The sequence below is a fragment of the Pseudorasbora parva genome, chromosome 22 (genome assembly GCF_024679245.1).
Source record: "Pseudorasbora parva isolate DD20220531a chromosome 22, ASM2467924v1, whole genome shotgun sequence".
NCBI classification, from domain to species: domain Eukaryota; kingdom Metazoa; phylum Chordata; class Actinopteri; order Cypriniformes; family Gobionidae; genus Pseudorasbora; species Pseudorasbora parva.
In genome coordinates this window covers 16,109,159-16,125,095 of record NC_090193.1, presented here as the reverse complement: position 1 = coordinate 16,125,095, position 15,937 = coordinate 16,109,159, and the positions used below count along the sequence as shown (strand labels likewise).

The 15,937-nt window shown below is 36.7% G+C and overlaps 1 protein-coding gene across 1 annotated transcript in view; it reads left to right on the top strand.

The window, feature by feature from the left end:
* wdr18 (WD repeat domain 18) overlaps positions 1-15,937 on the top strand; it is a 131,351-nt gene that overhangs the window by 112,348 nt on the left and 3,066 nt on the right. The window contains exons 8-9 of the mRNA XM_067431129.1: positions 2,287-2,453; positions 7,792-7,860. Coding sequence (XP_067287230.1) covers positions 2,287-2,453; positions 7,792-7,860 — 236 coding nt within the window. The remainder of the gene's footprint in view (positions 1-2,286; positions 2,454-7,791; positions 7,861-15,937) is intronic.

Below are 15,937 nucleotides of genomic sequence, written 5' to 3'. Positions count from 1 at the left end.
ACTGAAGTAGGAAAATCATTTCATAACTTGGAGATTTTCTGGATTTAGTCGCCCAACAAACACAGACCACAAGCTCTAACTATGTCATATTCTGTGATAGTTTCTGAAGATTGCAAGTCCTATATGTGAAATACAGACTGAATGGAACCTCAAAACATCCCACTGCTGATGCTGGTTATACGTAATGTAAAAAGTTTCTCTGCAGGAGAAAAAACTTTTTTTTTTCTTCTCTAATATGCTTTGGTGTGCATTTTTTTTTAATTATATGGACTCCTTATATCAGTTGTTGTTTGGTGTCCTTTTGGAGTCTCCAAGTGTCCTTTTTATATATAAAAAGGCACATACATTTACTTAGAAAAAAGCTTGCAGAAAATTGTGAGAATCATACTTCAATCTGATTGTTTACTTTCCTGATTATAGCAAATGATGACAAAATTATTTTATAAGTGTGTAAATATCTATGCGTGTGCGTGCGTGCGAGTTTGCGTGTTTGTGTGTGTGTACACAGATCAAGCATAGCATTATGACCACTGACAGGTGAAGTAAAACTGATTATCTCTTCATCACGGCACCTGTTAGTGGCTGTGAAATACTAGGGAGCAAGTAAACATTTAAAGTTGATTAAAAGCAGGAAAAATTTGGATTTTACGTAACGATTTGCGTGGTCAGATCAAACAGATGAGCTCAAGAAGTTAATGCTGGTTCTGATAGAAGGGTTACACAGTGCATTACAGTTTTTTACCAGTCAGGGTGCCCATGCTGACCCCTGCCCACCCCTAATAGTGGGCATGAGAGCATCAGAACTGGACCACGGAGCAATGGAAGAAGGTGGCCTGGTCTGATGATTCACGCTTTATTTTACATCATGTGGATGGCCGGGTGTATGCATCGCTTATTTGGGGAACACATGGCGCCAGGATGCACTATGGGAAGAAGGCAAGCCAGCAGAGGCAGTGTGATACTTTGGGCAATGTTTTGCTGGAAAACTTTGGTCCTGCCAACCATGTGGATGTTACCTTGTCACGTACCTCCTTCCAAAGCATTGTTGCAGACCATGTACACCCTTTCATTGAAGCAGTATTCCCTGGTGGCTGTGGTCTCTTTCAGCAGAATAATGCACACAACCAGCAACAATGGTTCAGAAATGGTTTGTGGTGTTGACTTGGCATCCAAATTCTTCAGATCTCAATCCAATCGAGCATCTTTGGGATGTGCTAAACAAACAAGTCCTATCCATGGAGGCCCTACCTCGCAACTTACAGAACTTAAAAGATCTGCTGCTAATATCTTGGTGCCAGATACCACAGCACAACTCAAGGGGTCTAGTGGAGTCCATGCCTCGAATGATTAAAGCTGTTTTGGCAGCAAAATGGGGGACCAACACAATGTTGGGACGGTGGTCATAATGCTATGCCTGTTTGGTATGTATGTATGTATAAACACACACTTTTATGTATTTATTTAAGAAATGTATTCATGTTTATGCTGTTTATATATTTATATCATTTATCTTTTTAATAAATATAAATGTGTTATATATAAATATAATTTTACGTTTCACGTTATATGAATATTCAGCTTTGCCATAACAGCAATAATTTACATTTTAAAGGACAGTTAAATAAAAAAAACAGACAGACAGACAGACAGTGAAATAATATGAAAATTCAAAATTTGTGTTTTCTATTTAAATGTCCTTTAAAATGAGATTTATTCATGTTATGGCAAAGCTGAATATTCAGCAGATTCCTTCCGAAGTTATTCTGAGGCAATTTGGATTTGGAGCTCTAGAAGGATTTCCTTTTAGTATCACAGTTGTGCTGCTTATTTTTTTTTTTTTTAATTCTATTTATTTTATTGAGGACTTGAGAAAGTATACATAAGCAGAAACTTCTATTCTTTTTTTCTTTTTTTTTTGGAATAGAAATCGTTTGTAATGTGATAACGTCGTGATACAGTATATATGCAGTATTAAGAATATTATTATTATTACTTTGAAAATGTGTATATATTTTCTTTTGTCATTAAAATGATTAATTTGGCCTTCTTTTGCAACCTCTGATTGTGTGAACACATGTAAGAAATGCAGAGTATTTGCAGAGGGATTTGTTTAGCTTTTTCACAACACAATGTCCTTGCACATTGTTTTCAGGACTAGCTGAGAAAATGCTTTGTGTTAAAATGGACCATTTTTTTATTTCATAATTTCAGTATTCACAGACCTTTACTAAACTGAAAATGTTTTCAGAGAGAACTGATATTTTTTCCACTTTGTCTCCCCAACAGGTCCTGTGACCAATGCTGCTATCATACCAGCACCTGCCAACATGTTCCTTTCTGACAGTCGTCCAGCCGTCCCACTGCCACGGTTCAGTCGCCACCTGAACCCCTCCGAGCAGGGTGACGGCACGGCCACTGGAGGCATGTGTCTGAGACTGGGAGCCAACACACAGGTAATTCTAGGCCATTTTAAAAGGGGTATATAAGCGAAAATAGATCAGGTCCTCTGAGACTTTTTATAAAATGCCAGAATTGCTCATTTAGAGCAGTGGTATTACATTTACTTATCAATTCATATTCAGTATGCAGCATCTCGGCATACCCTGATAAATGCAAAAGGTCACATGCAAAGTTTGACAAAGACATTTACGTATAAATGTCTTAAAGATACAGTGATAGCAGTATTTACTTATATATTGTTTTTTTAATTGATTCACTGAAGCAGTTTAGTACACCTCTCCTCTTTTTTTTGTACTGCTGAGATTTAAATCCATCTTTAATTCGACATGAAATGAAAAGTCACCCTATTTTGTAAATGCAGGTAATTGATTTTTATTACGAATTCTTCAACCATTCATGTTTCATTTGGCAAAATTCAGTTGAAGCGTGTGCTAGACACATGCCAGACTTTTCCAATCATAAATTTAATTTTACGTTTCAGGTTATATGAATATTCAGCTTTGCCATAACAGAAATAATTTAAGTTTTAAAGGACAGTTAAATAAAAAAACACATTTTTATACAGACAGACGGATGGACAGACAGACAGTGAAATAATGTTACAATTCAAAATTTGTGTTTTCTATTTAAATGTCCTTTCAAATGTGATTTATTCATGTTATGGCAAAGCTGAATATTCAGCAGATTCTAGAGGTGATCTGGATTTGGAGCTCTAGAAGCATTTCCTTTTATCATCACAGTTGAATACCATTGTGTTGCTTATTTTTATTTATTTTATTGATTTTTATTTATTGATTTTTATTATTAAATCAGAGACGTCCATCTTAAATTCGACATGAAATGAAAAGTCACCCTGTTTTATAAATGCAGGTTATTGATTTTTATTATGAATGATTCAACCATTGGTATGTTTCATTTAGTCTTCTTAAAACCTGCTCTTTTCATACAGTCACAAGCTTGCATTCAGATCTGACTCCATTCAGTCAACAACCAATGAATCCAACCAAGTCCCCGTCCAACATTTATTTCTTTTCGATAAGATTCAAAGATAGCCTAATGACACATTCTTTAGAAGACTCACTTTAGTCTACTAAATGTACATGAAAATACATCACATTAAAATTGGCAACACAAACATTGTAAATCGATCATGAAATTCAGTCATTCAGCCCTACTGTATACCATCTTTGAATGGGCAAGTAGGTGGGTGTCTTTTTTCTTAAGTTAAGATGTTTTAGTTAAAATGACACTCCTATAAGGCGTAACAGCTGCATGTGAGTGATATGATTGGGTCAAAGATGTTTAATGCAAGTTGCACATATGGATCGGTCCATAACACTACCAGCAGTATTCAAACATGATGAATGTTTACAGCTGTTAGCGCGTGACTGTAATTCCTCCCCTGTCAAAATCAATTATAGACATAGAAATGAAATGCTTATACAAAGTCTTAAATTTGCCCACCACCTGCTCTGTGGCTCCAACCTTTGGCTTTTTTATCTTTCCCTCTTTCTGCCTATCTGCTGTTCTCCGCTTCCTCCCCTTCCCCCTTAGCTTGTTTACAGAGCGGCTAATCTTCCAGCCTCTGGGAGAGCACATCCTATCTGGAAAACACGTTTCTTTCACCTCTGCACAGCGAGAGGGAACCTAAAACAAATGTTGTGATAAGTGCATTAATACTTCTATCATGAACCAAAATAACACATTCTGACTGCGACCCAGAGGCTGCACACAACATCACACATTCGGAGTGACTGGTGTGCCACACAGCGTGTAAATTAAAGCTGCTCTGAGAAAATTAATTTCTTCTTTCGGAATTGTTTCCGTTGTTATTTTCGAAGGCGAATTGACGACCCCGCTGTGTGGGGCACACTGCGAAACTCGTCCTGACTTTATCCATGTGACCCCGAAAAGAATTGTGACCTGTGGGGTTGGGGGTGTCTATTAACAGCCTGGCTGACTAAATTCCGATGGAGGTCAGCAGTATGGTTTCATCAGATCTGCTCCACCATGTGCTAATTAAGTGAAGCTTGAGAGTTGATGGGTTATGGTCCTTAGCTTTGCATAAATATAGGAATGCTTATATTTGGACCTGAATTAGGCAGCTCATGGTGGTGGGCTAAGGCTCTGCAGAGGTTGACCGCTTGGCTTTCATAGCAAATTTTTTGAGAAAAAAAATTCTCGATTTAAAAGCAACTAATGCTTTTAGTTGCACTTGAACTCAATTGTAAATCACTCCGTTTTATGTGATTGGATGTTTCTTTAATGGATGTTGCCTTTTGGCCCCGTGGACATTTAGAAAACACACTTGTCACACTCATTCTAAGTTGATTTAATATATCCACTCACAATGTACCACCACGGTGTGTTTTCACCTCATCTCAAATAGTTTTGAAGTGACCCACGGGCAGACGGGCAGATAGCGGATTACCCATTTCTACCACATAGCACCCACCATGGTATATTAATAATGCCCTATTCCCCTAAACGTGTAATTGCTAAAGTGTGTTCATGAATAGGCCAACCAATGTGTATTTTGAACATATTTTGAACATTCAATGAATTGACAGATGCGCTTCCACTTACGATTTACTTAAGCTATTTTACTTTATTTATTTTTCATTACAATTTATTCACTTTAAATAAATTATAATAGAAAATTATAGGATTAACAGAAATTGTAGTTTTTCAACACCACAGGAACAGTAAAAAAAAAAATAGTTAAAGGTGCACTATGGAGTTTTTTTTGCAGTGAAATATCCAAAAACCACTAGGCCAGTGTTATATATTTTTTTCAGTTGAGTATCTACAATATCTCAAATGTTTCCAACTATTTGTAAATTGTGAGAAAATTGCTATTTTAACTAAGGACAGGGACATTTCAGCATAGCATCTGAGGAAGTCGCCTGTCAATTGCCTCATATCTGCGCTACTCTCGGTTTTGCGTTTTATTTGGCAGGAGCGCATGACTCTTAGCAGTGTGAAGAAGTGAACGCACGGAGTAATGTCATAACATCATTTTCAACACACTTAAATGTATCTAATATGATAAACAGAGCTGCTTTACCTCATAATCATGACCGGAAGAGCGGATCAGTTCAGGCGCCCGGCAAATGTGTCCTGTCCCGTCATAATAAAAGTCCCGGTGTTCGCTAGCCGTGTGTTTGTGTAACAATCTCTCCAGCGGCCGTGCTCAGCTCCACAACACTGTCCTGCTCTGCTTCACACTACAGTAACGTTAATAACCGCATTCATGAACGTGAAAATCGTTCACAGCAGAACCGTAACGCCTCTCACAGCAACAAGTGTGTTACTGAACGAGTCAGCGTTTGAATGATTCGTTTGAATGAACGACTCAATGACTCACTCATGAGTCGGTCACCTGCTGCCACCTACTGGAGGTTTATTTTCATGTTTTAAAATGCATTCCCACATCTTATTTGTCCATTCAAAACTACAAATCTCAATTTTTTCAGTGTAAATTATTTAATTTTATTGGTTTAATTGAATGTATAGATCAAATTTAACAATATAAAATGAAACCTGAAGAATAGCCTATATTTACTAAGATTAGAGGACAAAATGCCCTTTATGAAACGTAAAAATCACAAATAGTCACAAATATGCAGATTTAAATATGTCAAAGCTGATTGAACACTGGTAAGAATATTGCTTCTGAATAAGTTATATTTACAACATACACAAACACAAAAATCTGACTTTTTTCCAGACAAGCACATTTTTTACTCAGACAAGTGAATGACTGATTTACTTGTCTGAAGGAAAAGCATGTGGACATGCTTAATGTCGAGCCCTGATATTCATATTAAATAACAAACATGACGTTGAAGTCATGACAAGACCATTTCAATGTGATCTATATACCGTATAATGAAGAAATAACAAGAAATACTTTTTTATTTATTTACATTCATACATAAGATGTTTTTGAATGCCTCACCCAGGCTGCATGCATTTGATCAAAATACAGTAAAACCAGTAATATAAAATCTGACTTTTCACCAGCCATTACCCCAGTCTTCAGAGTAATGTGATTATTTATTAATCATTATAATATGCTGATTTGGTGCTCTAGAAACATTTCTTATTATCATCAATGTTGAAAATGTTAAAGGGCTAGTTGTTCTCTTCCGTGTTCCTCAAATAAAGATTCAAACGGTTATAAATCAGTGAAAAGATAATTTTTTCGGATCGCCAATGTCACGTGATTTTAGCAGTTTAGATCACATGTCAAACTGCTGAAATCACATGACATTGGCGATCCAATCCATTGATCGATTCACTGATTTATAATCGTTTGAATCTTTATTTGAGGAAAATAGAAGAGAAGACATGCTAAATAAAGTCATAGTTTTTAATATTTTTGGACCAAAATGTATTTTTGATGCTTCAAGAGATTCTAATTAACCAACTGATGTCACATATTGACTTTGATGATGTTTTTATTAGCTTTCTGGACATGGACAGTATAGTGTGCATAGACTGCATATGCTCTGGGACTAAAATATAAAATATCTTAAACTGTGTCTGAAGATGAACAGAGGTCTTACAGGTGTGGGTGCCTAACGGCATTAGGGTGAGTCATTAATGACATCAATTCATTTTCGGGTGAACTAACCCTTTAATGCTAAGCATTTATTTGAAATCGGAATCTTTTGTAATAATGTAAATGTATTTACTCTCACTTTTTATAACTGTAATGCATCCCTGCTGATAAGTTTGAATTTATTTTAAATAAATCTTTCTGACCGTATATTTTTAATAAAGAAAAGCCTCCATATTAAGAAATTATGTACCATTACAATGTTATGAGTACAATGTTTCACATTTGTGAGTGTTGTGGGAATCGTTGTGAGTACATCAGCTTTACTCCTCTTCCTGTGAAATCAGCAGACTCACTGTATCCATCGAGGCAGAATAGTAAATTTCCGCAGACTGGCACTGATGATCTGTAAATCAGCAGAGTTAGATGGCAGAATCTGGGAAGGGCTGTTAAAAAGAGATTGACCTTGCTGGGATTTTCATTGTCAGCCTTAATAATCTCGTTGGACCCTTGGAACAATGTCATCCTCTCCACAAACCCCCGGCCACTTACTCAATGTCAGTAGTGATCAGCCTGCAGGTGACAGCCATGATTAGACCTTGTTGGTAACTGACCCTCTCACGGTTGGCACAGCCTCTTCATGACACTTGCGTCATGGGAAATGCCTACACACAAATACCGTATTGGCACGCTAAATCATTATTGTGGCTTAACATGCTATTGTGTTAATGTTTAAAGAGTTTTGCTTTGTCTTTTCACACTCTCAGGAGCCGGAGGGGACGTATTTGGATAAAGCAAAGGAGCTCTACTCTCTGATGAGTGCCGTCACAGACAAGGTAAGCAGGGGAAGCTTGCTGCTGCTGTCGGAATTCAGTCATTACTGTGAGCTGAATTTTAGAAAGGCTTTCACGGTGGAGACTGTTTGTAGCCTGTTGGCTTTGATTCTTTTAATGATCAGCATGAAGAGAGAGGAGACGGAGCAATCGTCACAAGACTAGTGCTTGGCCAAGCAGAGTAATCGACCCATAACTGCCATTTCAAGATGGCTAATAACTTTGCCCACCTGGGTAATTAACAGAACTTAACAGACAAATTTAAATAAAACATGGCTTAAATATTCAGCAATTTACGTTTGCCACATGGGGCCACTTTCACTTAAATGGCTGTAACTCTTAAAGGGGTACTTCAGCGCTGAAAAGATGAATCTGCATTTAAACTGGGTCATTAATTTAGTAGACATGTGAAATTATTTTAAAACTGGTGCCTTCTAGACTGAGAAAAGACAGAAAATGTATTTTTGTCTCATGGGGATGAAAGGCAACATTTTCCAGAAAGCATTGCTTCGCTGCCATACAAGGCCACTCCCAAAGCCATCGCTACTGAATTACTGGATCACTTTCCCATCACGTTCATTTTCATAAAATCAGTTCAGTTGGAGAACATGCAGTACAATTAAATACTGACGAGTTCCCGAGCGAGTGTCACGGCACAAACGCTGCAGGAGTCAGAGTACATTCACCGTCATGAATGAGCAGAATGAGCTCTCTTTTAATATCCTAGTCGCTATAGGGTCAAGCATACATCTTGTTGATTTTGATGATTTAACAAGTTTAGCCAATTCTTCTTCTCCTATAGCAGCGAATGAGTGTATTTTTTCCTCAGTGACACTACAGCGCTCTATCTGAAGTGATACTGTAGTAGACGGCTGCATGGTTTTAATTTTATTCCTAATATTATCAATCTTACTAGTAAAGAAGTTCGTAAAATCATTACTGCTGTGCTGTTTACAAACGTCAGAAGTTGAATCTTTATTTTTGGTTAATTTAGCCACTGTATCGAATAAATACCTAGGGTTGTGTTTGTTTTCTTCTAAGAGAGTCGAGAAGTAAGCAGATCTGGCAGTTTTAATGGCCTTTCTGTATTTGCACTTTATATCCATAATCAATTTGTGAAAAAAGGAGTTCAGTTAGGAGGTCAACAGAAGCTCATGTGCACTGAGGTCTGAAAAGACAATCATACAGGAGAGAAGCCAGTCAGTTGAGTTTTTGGAAAAACCTTTACAGTGCTTGTTGTCTTTTACTGCATATGATAAGAAATGACATTCATTACCAGTTTAAACATTTCAAATGCACCTGCAAACTATTTTTCTAGTCATGTATTTCATCGAGGATTTCTTAAAATAATATGTAAAACTCTCGTCTCGTTCTCGTGAACCTGATCTCTCGTCTCTTGAGATTAGTGTCTTGTCACACCCCTATTATTTAGTAAACAAATTTTCACTTTAATAAAAAATGTGACGATTAATGTGACCATTTTAAAGAAAAAGGGTGTTTTGTTATAGCTTTTGGAGCAAAGGCGCAACCATCTTGCAATACCTTGCAATACTTACAATATTTTAATATATAAAAATAATATAAAAATTTCTTAACTTTTTGTTTTGAAATGGAGGAAGATGAAATTGAAAGGACTGTTGAGCCCATAATACTTTAAATTGCTTCTGCATTTGAGCCGATACAGCCAGGGGACCGGGCAGTACTACTGTTATGGGTGGAAGAAGTTGTGAACGTGCTGGTTTGAGGTGAGCGGTTTGGACACATTACCTGGTGTAAGTATGGATGATGTACACTGATGCCCAGAGTCCACCTGCTGTCCGGAGGCTAATCTGGACCATGTATTGTATCTTCACCATGATGCGTTCATTTTAGCACACTGTGCCGGGAGGTGGACATGTTGGACGTGGGAATCCTTTCTCTTAAAGATGTCCGAGCGGAAACACTGGAACGTCCAGTTATAATTTGGATGAATATCCAACATCAAACTGTGCATCACAAAGTTTTGTTTGTGGTATCCCAAACATCTTTTTTATAACACTTAATACAATATCGTTCATGTGGCATCTTACAGTGCTTTCACACCTATAGATCATTTGCTTTGTTCCAGAACAGGGACTTCATTTGATACAGTGTTGCTTTTTTTCTTCGGTTTGATTCGCTTTCACAAGGCAACCTTTCTAGGCGTGACAAAATGAGCTTCTGACCTACAAGAGGACAGTTTTACTCACGTTACTTGCATGGTTTCTCCTGCGTCATCCATCAAGATGATCACCAAGTTTGCTCCATGAGCTTATTGTGGCTTTATGTGTAACTGTCGAGATATGCAAACACTATACTATAAATTATATACTACATATTAGTGCAGCAAATTCAAACACGCTCTCTCTTGATCCCCCAGCGCTGTCTAGATGTTAACTGTGTCAAGACACACGCAAACACTATATGAATGTTATAATACAGCCAGAGCAGAAATGAAGGCTTCATCGAGACAGCATTCTGGCACAGAGAAGCGCAATTACAACGTTTTAAGATAAAGAGGTGCTGTTTTGGTTTTTAACTGTGATAAAAATCCAGACTCTACTGCTTTTTATATAGCACATTTCACATTTCCCATAATGAATTATTATACCATTTGATCCGTTGGGTCAGATTGGTTTCATACCAAAAGTGAACTGCCCCAGAGTTCGTTTGCTATCGGGCCGAGACCACCTCGCACAGTGTGTGGCTTGTGTGGCTTCAGTCTTTTCAATTAAGTCTTCCTCCATTTCAAAATACGTGTGTGTTAAAAAAGTAAATAAATGCTTATATTATTTCAACTTAATAATGAAAACTAGACTGCTTAATTTCTACTTTAAAGGTAATGAGATATTTTCACCAAACTTGGCTCACGTGTGTCTGGATTCAGTCTGAGAGCACGTGCTGAGATTACGAGATGGTGAGTGGAATCCAGATAATATACTGTACTGTATACTGGAAAAAACGTATGCTGCATTTTGTATTAAATATATATTTTTTAATGTTATAAACAGAAAATATTAATTGCAAAAATTAACGTGTTATTTTTGACAGTTAAAATATACTAAATATGACTAAATTTTGACAAAATTTATAATATAATATAATATAATAGTTCTTTCTGGTTTTCGAATCTTATTCAGCCGTGCGATATTCTCCCAGTGTCAGGTCTGGTACCGTTTCACCATTTGTATCACTGCGCTTGCGACGACTGTCGTGAATGTAGTTCTTTAAACCTAAAAATATATGACTCATATAAACATAGCGCCTATTTTACAATTTGTTAAGATGCTGTCGCAGATGTGCCAAGTCGTCAGCGCTCGTGCCCGCAGAGAACGGTTTTATCCGTTTCATCTGCCACTGGCTTGTGTGTAGATGTGGTTTAACATGAGATATAATTAATTTGGACTGGAGTATATCAATCTGGCAATCTTTGGTCTTATTAATCTATTACTTGTTCCAGAGCAAATTATTTGAATAATGGCATAGTTCATAACTTTATATTTTCATTTAACTAATTAATCTGTAGGATATTATAAAGCTGCTTTTGTTCTTTTGAATGAAATGTTTGCTTGTGTTTATTTCCTATTGTACAAGCTTCTATTTATTTATAAAATTTATAAAAAATGTATGTATGTGTATATATATATGTGTGTGTGTATTTATATATATATATATATATATATATATATATACACACACTTTTATAATTGCTGATATTGTTTATTTAAATATTATTGATCAGTAAGTAATATTTTATATAAATAACATGCCATATTTGGTATTAAGAAAGGGTTTGTTTGTGGTTGTGATTTCGACTTCATTTAAAGTATAGATGCATTATTGCACCATAAGATGGGATAAGATCTTTATCAAAGACTTTTATATTGAAATGAAAGAAACAAGGAAACAAGAACATTTTTACTTTAAACAACTCCTTAAAACTTCTTATTTAATGGCGAAATGTCATGTAATAAGTGGTGTGACTGTAACGTGCCCCTTAAGTGTCCGTCTAGATTGCCGGTTTCTAGCAAATGCTTACTTTGCCGAAGCTTTGCATTTTAAAGACCTAATAAAATAGTTCAACTAATTATCTAATTATTTACTTATGTGACAAGTAGCTGTGTGATAAGTGGGATAATGTCAATCTAGGTGGTTGTCCGGTCCGAATGTACATTATCCATAACGTAACATAACAACATTGAATTAATATAATAATGTAGAATGAATGAATAATGACTTTGACTCATTATGGGAGAAGGAACTGCAGAGATTTAGGAATGGGTTTCCTTTGTCAACAATCAATTATGCTAAATATTTGACACCCCATGCTGTGATTTACAGATGTGATTGATTCAATACTATAATCTTTTATATAGAGCATCTCACTCACTTCCTTCTACAGGAAATGAGCCACTTGCACACCTCTGTCAGAGTCTCCACTGATTTATACTGCTGATAGAGCAGCTCCACTGGGCCGTTCTTATCTGAGAGTTCGGACTCTCTATGGATGTTGAAAGTGTAGTCAAGAGGTATTTGAGAGCCAGCGGAGGAGAACATGATCACCCTGGGCTTGAAGCTGAACTGATTAACACATAAAGCCTAAGAGTTTATTTTTATTGAAGTCAACACTCATAAATAGGAAGCCTTTAGAGTAGTGGGGGGATCTTTGGTACCTCATTCTACTGAAAATGGGAGACTGAATTGCGGTGTACTTAGTTTTATGCGGCCCCTTAATTAGAAGAGGGTGTCGGCATGCTTTCAGCCTATTGAACATCAGTTGTTTAGGGAATTAGTTACAGGGAGCTGCAAGCGAAGCACAGGCTGCGTGGCTCATAACTCTGTCCAAATACATTATTTTAGGCTCTTTAAAATGTCAAAGTACTGTGAGTCCAGATGGTCCCCGCAGTCCCGTCCATCTGGAGGGACTGAGGGGTGTTTTGGGGTTTGTTGCTATTATCCATCTATGAACACGTTCAGGTCACCATAGAGGTTGTTCCCTCATCCTCATGGATCTCCTGACGCTTTTAAACTGAGTCCGGCTCTGGCAGGACCATTAAGTGGATTAGTTTCACTCACTCAAAAGGGAGTTGGATCCTGCCGGCAAGCTCAGAGCCCGCTGTGTTTATTCAGGAGATGTATGTAAATAAATATATAACTGGAGAGCGAGAGATTTTTTTTTTTTTTTTTACCCCTCACCAGCCATCCCCCACCCACTTAATCTAGAGGAAATGTGCATCGCTGTCACTCGGCGTTTGCCTGCATGGAGGAATCGAGCACAAAGGGAATGTCAATATTTTCTCCGCTAGATTAGGGATGTTCTAAAACGGGATTTGATGACCTCGGCAAAAATCTATGATGGAACTTGAATCCTAAACCCAGGTGCAGGGTTTATTTCACATGAAAAAAAACTCATCTCCTCATTTACACACAGTTCATCGTCTGGCTTATAAATGCTTGAGATTTAGTGCTTTTTAAAATAAAGGATTGTTCTGGGTTCAATACAAGTTAAGTGCAATTGACATATGTGACATTTTTTGTCAATAACCACAGAAAATAATTTGACTTTTCACCTAAATATTAAAAACAAATCGGTTTTATAGTTATAGTCAAGTTGAAGAACTTGTGTTGTGTTGTGTTGTGTTGTATGTTGTTGTTATGTTATGTTATGTTGTGTGTTGTGTTGTGTTGTGTTGTGTTGTGTTGTGTTGTGTTGTGTTGTGTTGTGTTGTGTTATGTTATGTTATGTTATGTTATGTTATGTTATGTTATGTTATGTTATGTTATGTTATGTTATGTTATGTTATGTTATGTTATGTTATGTTATGTTATGTTATGTTGTGTTGTGTTGTGTTGTGTTGTGTTGTGTTGTGTTGTGTTGGGTTTTGTTGGGTTATGTTGGGTTATGTTGGGTTATGTTGGGTTCGGGTGTGTTGTGCTATGATGCAGTGCCAAAAGTGGGCTTAGGATATTTGTCTTTTAACTTGTTATTAAAGATGCACTATGTAGTATTTTTGCTGTAAAATATCCAAAAACCACCAGGCCAGTGTTTTGTTAAGTTGAGTTTTTACAGTATCCTAAATGTTTTCAACTATTTTTGTGAGAAAATTGCTATTTTAACCAAGGAGCCGGGGCGTCTGAGGAAGTCGCCTGTCAATTGCTTCATATCTGCGTTACCCTCGGTTTCCGGTTTAATTTGGCATAAAGCTTTACTCTTACCAGTGTAACAAGTGTCACAGCATCCTAACCCTAACCCCTAACCCTAACCCTAACCCTAATAACGTCATACCATCATTTTTACCACGCTTAAATGTATCTAATATGACAAACAGAGCTGTGTTACCTCATACTCATGACCGGAAAAGCAGAAATGGCGCCGACAACTGTGTCCCGTCATAATAAAAGTCCCACTGCTTGCGAGCCGTGTGTTTCGTAACAATCGCTCCAGTGGCCTTGCTTAGCTCCTTCAACACTCGGCCCTGTTCTGCTTTATACTACAGTTAATAACCGCATCCATCAACATGATTTGGTAACACTTTACAATACAGGTGCACTAATATGCATTAATTCATGCTTAACTAATGCACAGATAATCATGAGTTAATGTATTACTAATGGTGAACTAACCCATTTATTAATGATTACTGCATTAGCAACTAATGAACATTCTACATGATTAATAGATTAAGTAATCATTAAATTGTTATTAGTTAAGTGTGTCATATTGTATTAATTCCTTTATAACATATTATAAATAATGGGTCAAAGCCATGCATCTCAACTTCCAGATGTCTGCTTTAATTAATCATTAGCTAATGATTTATAAAGATATCAGTATGATTTTACTTGTTGGGGCACATGACTATTAACTAATACAAAAATAATTCAAAACCCATAACCTGAATTACAATTCATAACATAATGACACCTTTATAAATCATTAGCTAATGAATAATTAAAGCAGACAACTCGAAGTTGAAATGCATGGCTTTGACCCATTGTGTTAATTAACACATTAATTTACATTATTAGTTAATATAATATGTTATTAAGGAATTAATACATTATGACATTTAACTAATAACAATGTAATGATTACTTAATCTATTAATCATGTAGAATCTTCATTAGTTGCTGATGCAGTAATCATTAATAAATGGGTTAGTTCACCATTAGTGATACATTAACTCATGATTATCTGTGCATGAATTAATGAATATTAGTGCACCTGTATTGTTATGTTATGACATCTGAGGGAGTCGTATTGTAAAGTGTTACCCGTGATCTCTGCCCAAGTCCTATCCCGATTCTTTTCCACCGGCTGTGAGGTGAAGACCACATGTCCAAAGATTCTGCGCTCAAACCTGGCATCATCAAACTACACCTTTGTTTTGAATAGGCACCATCTAGCATACAGAAAAGTTATATAGTGTAGCTTTAAATATTTATTAATGTATTGTTATTGTAGTGGTTAAACAAATTTACCTGTTCCACATTTCAGTTGTATCATTTGTCATTATGCAATAAAACATACCAAAGTGAAGACGTCATTTTCAGCCCAAGTGGTTTTACTAATCTTGCACTCAAAATTACCAGCCTTTTATTCAGTAAAATACTACATTAGCTTAGGTATTGCTGGATGTTTTTTGTGGGTTCTCATGAAAATGTCCAGATGGAAGGAGCAGTCTGCAACCAAGACTTCCACCGGTATCCAAATATCCAATATCCAAATCCAAGCCACCGGTTTTGGATATTGCTCATGTACTGGATGTGACTGGTCACAATGTCCACAGAATTATTTTAAAGCACCACCAGAGCACTTTAATGCAGACTCTTTCCAGCTGTGGCTGGTCAAGGAAGACCAGTCAGCAGTTTGACAGGTGGATGAAAATCATGTGGGACCATCTCAAAGCAGCTTCTAAAGACCTGAATGAGACCTCCAACCTCCAATTTATTCTTGAACTGTAAGCCAATGGCTATGAGAGGCTGGATTGAGAGGTTGTGTACTAGTAAAGAAACCATTTATTGGTTTTATCTATTGCAAAAACACCTTGCACTTGCCAAA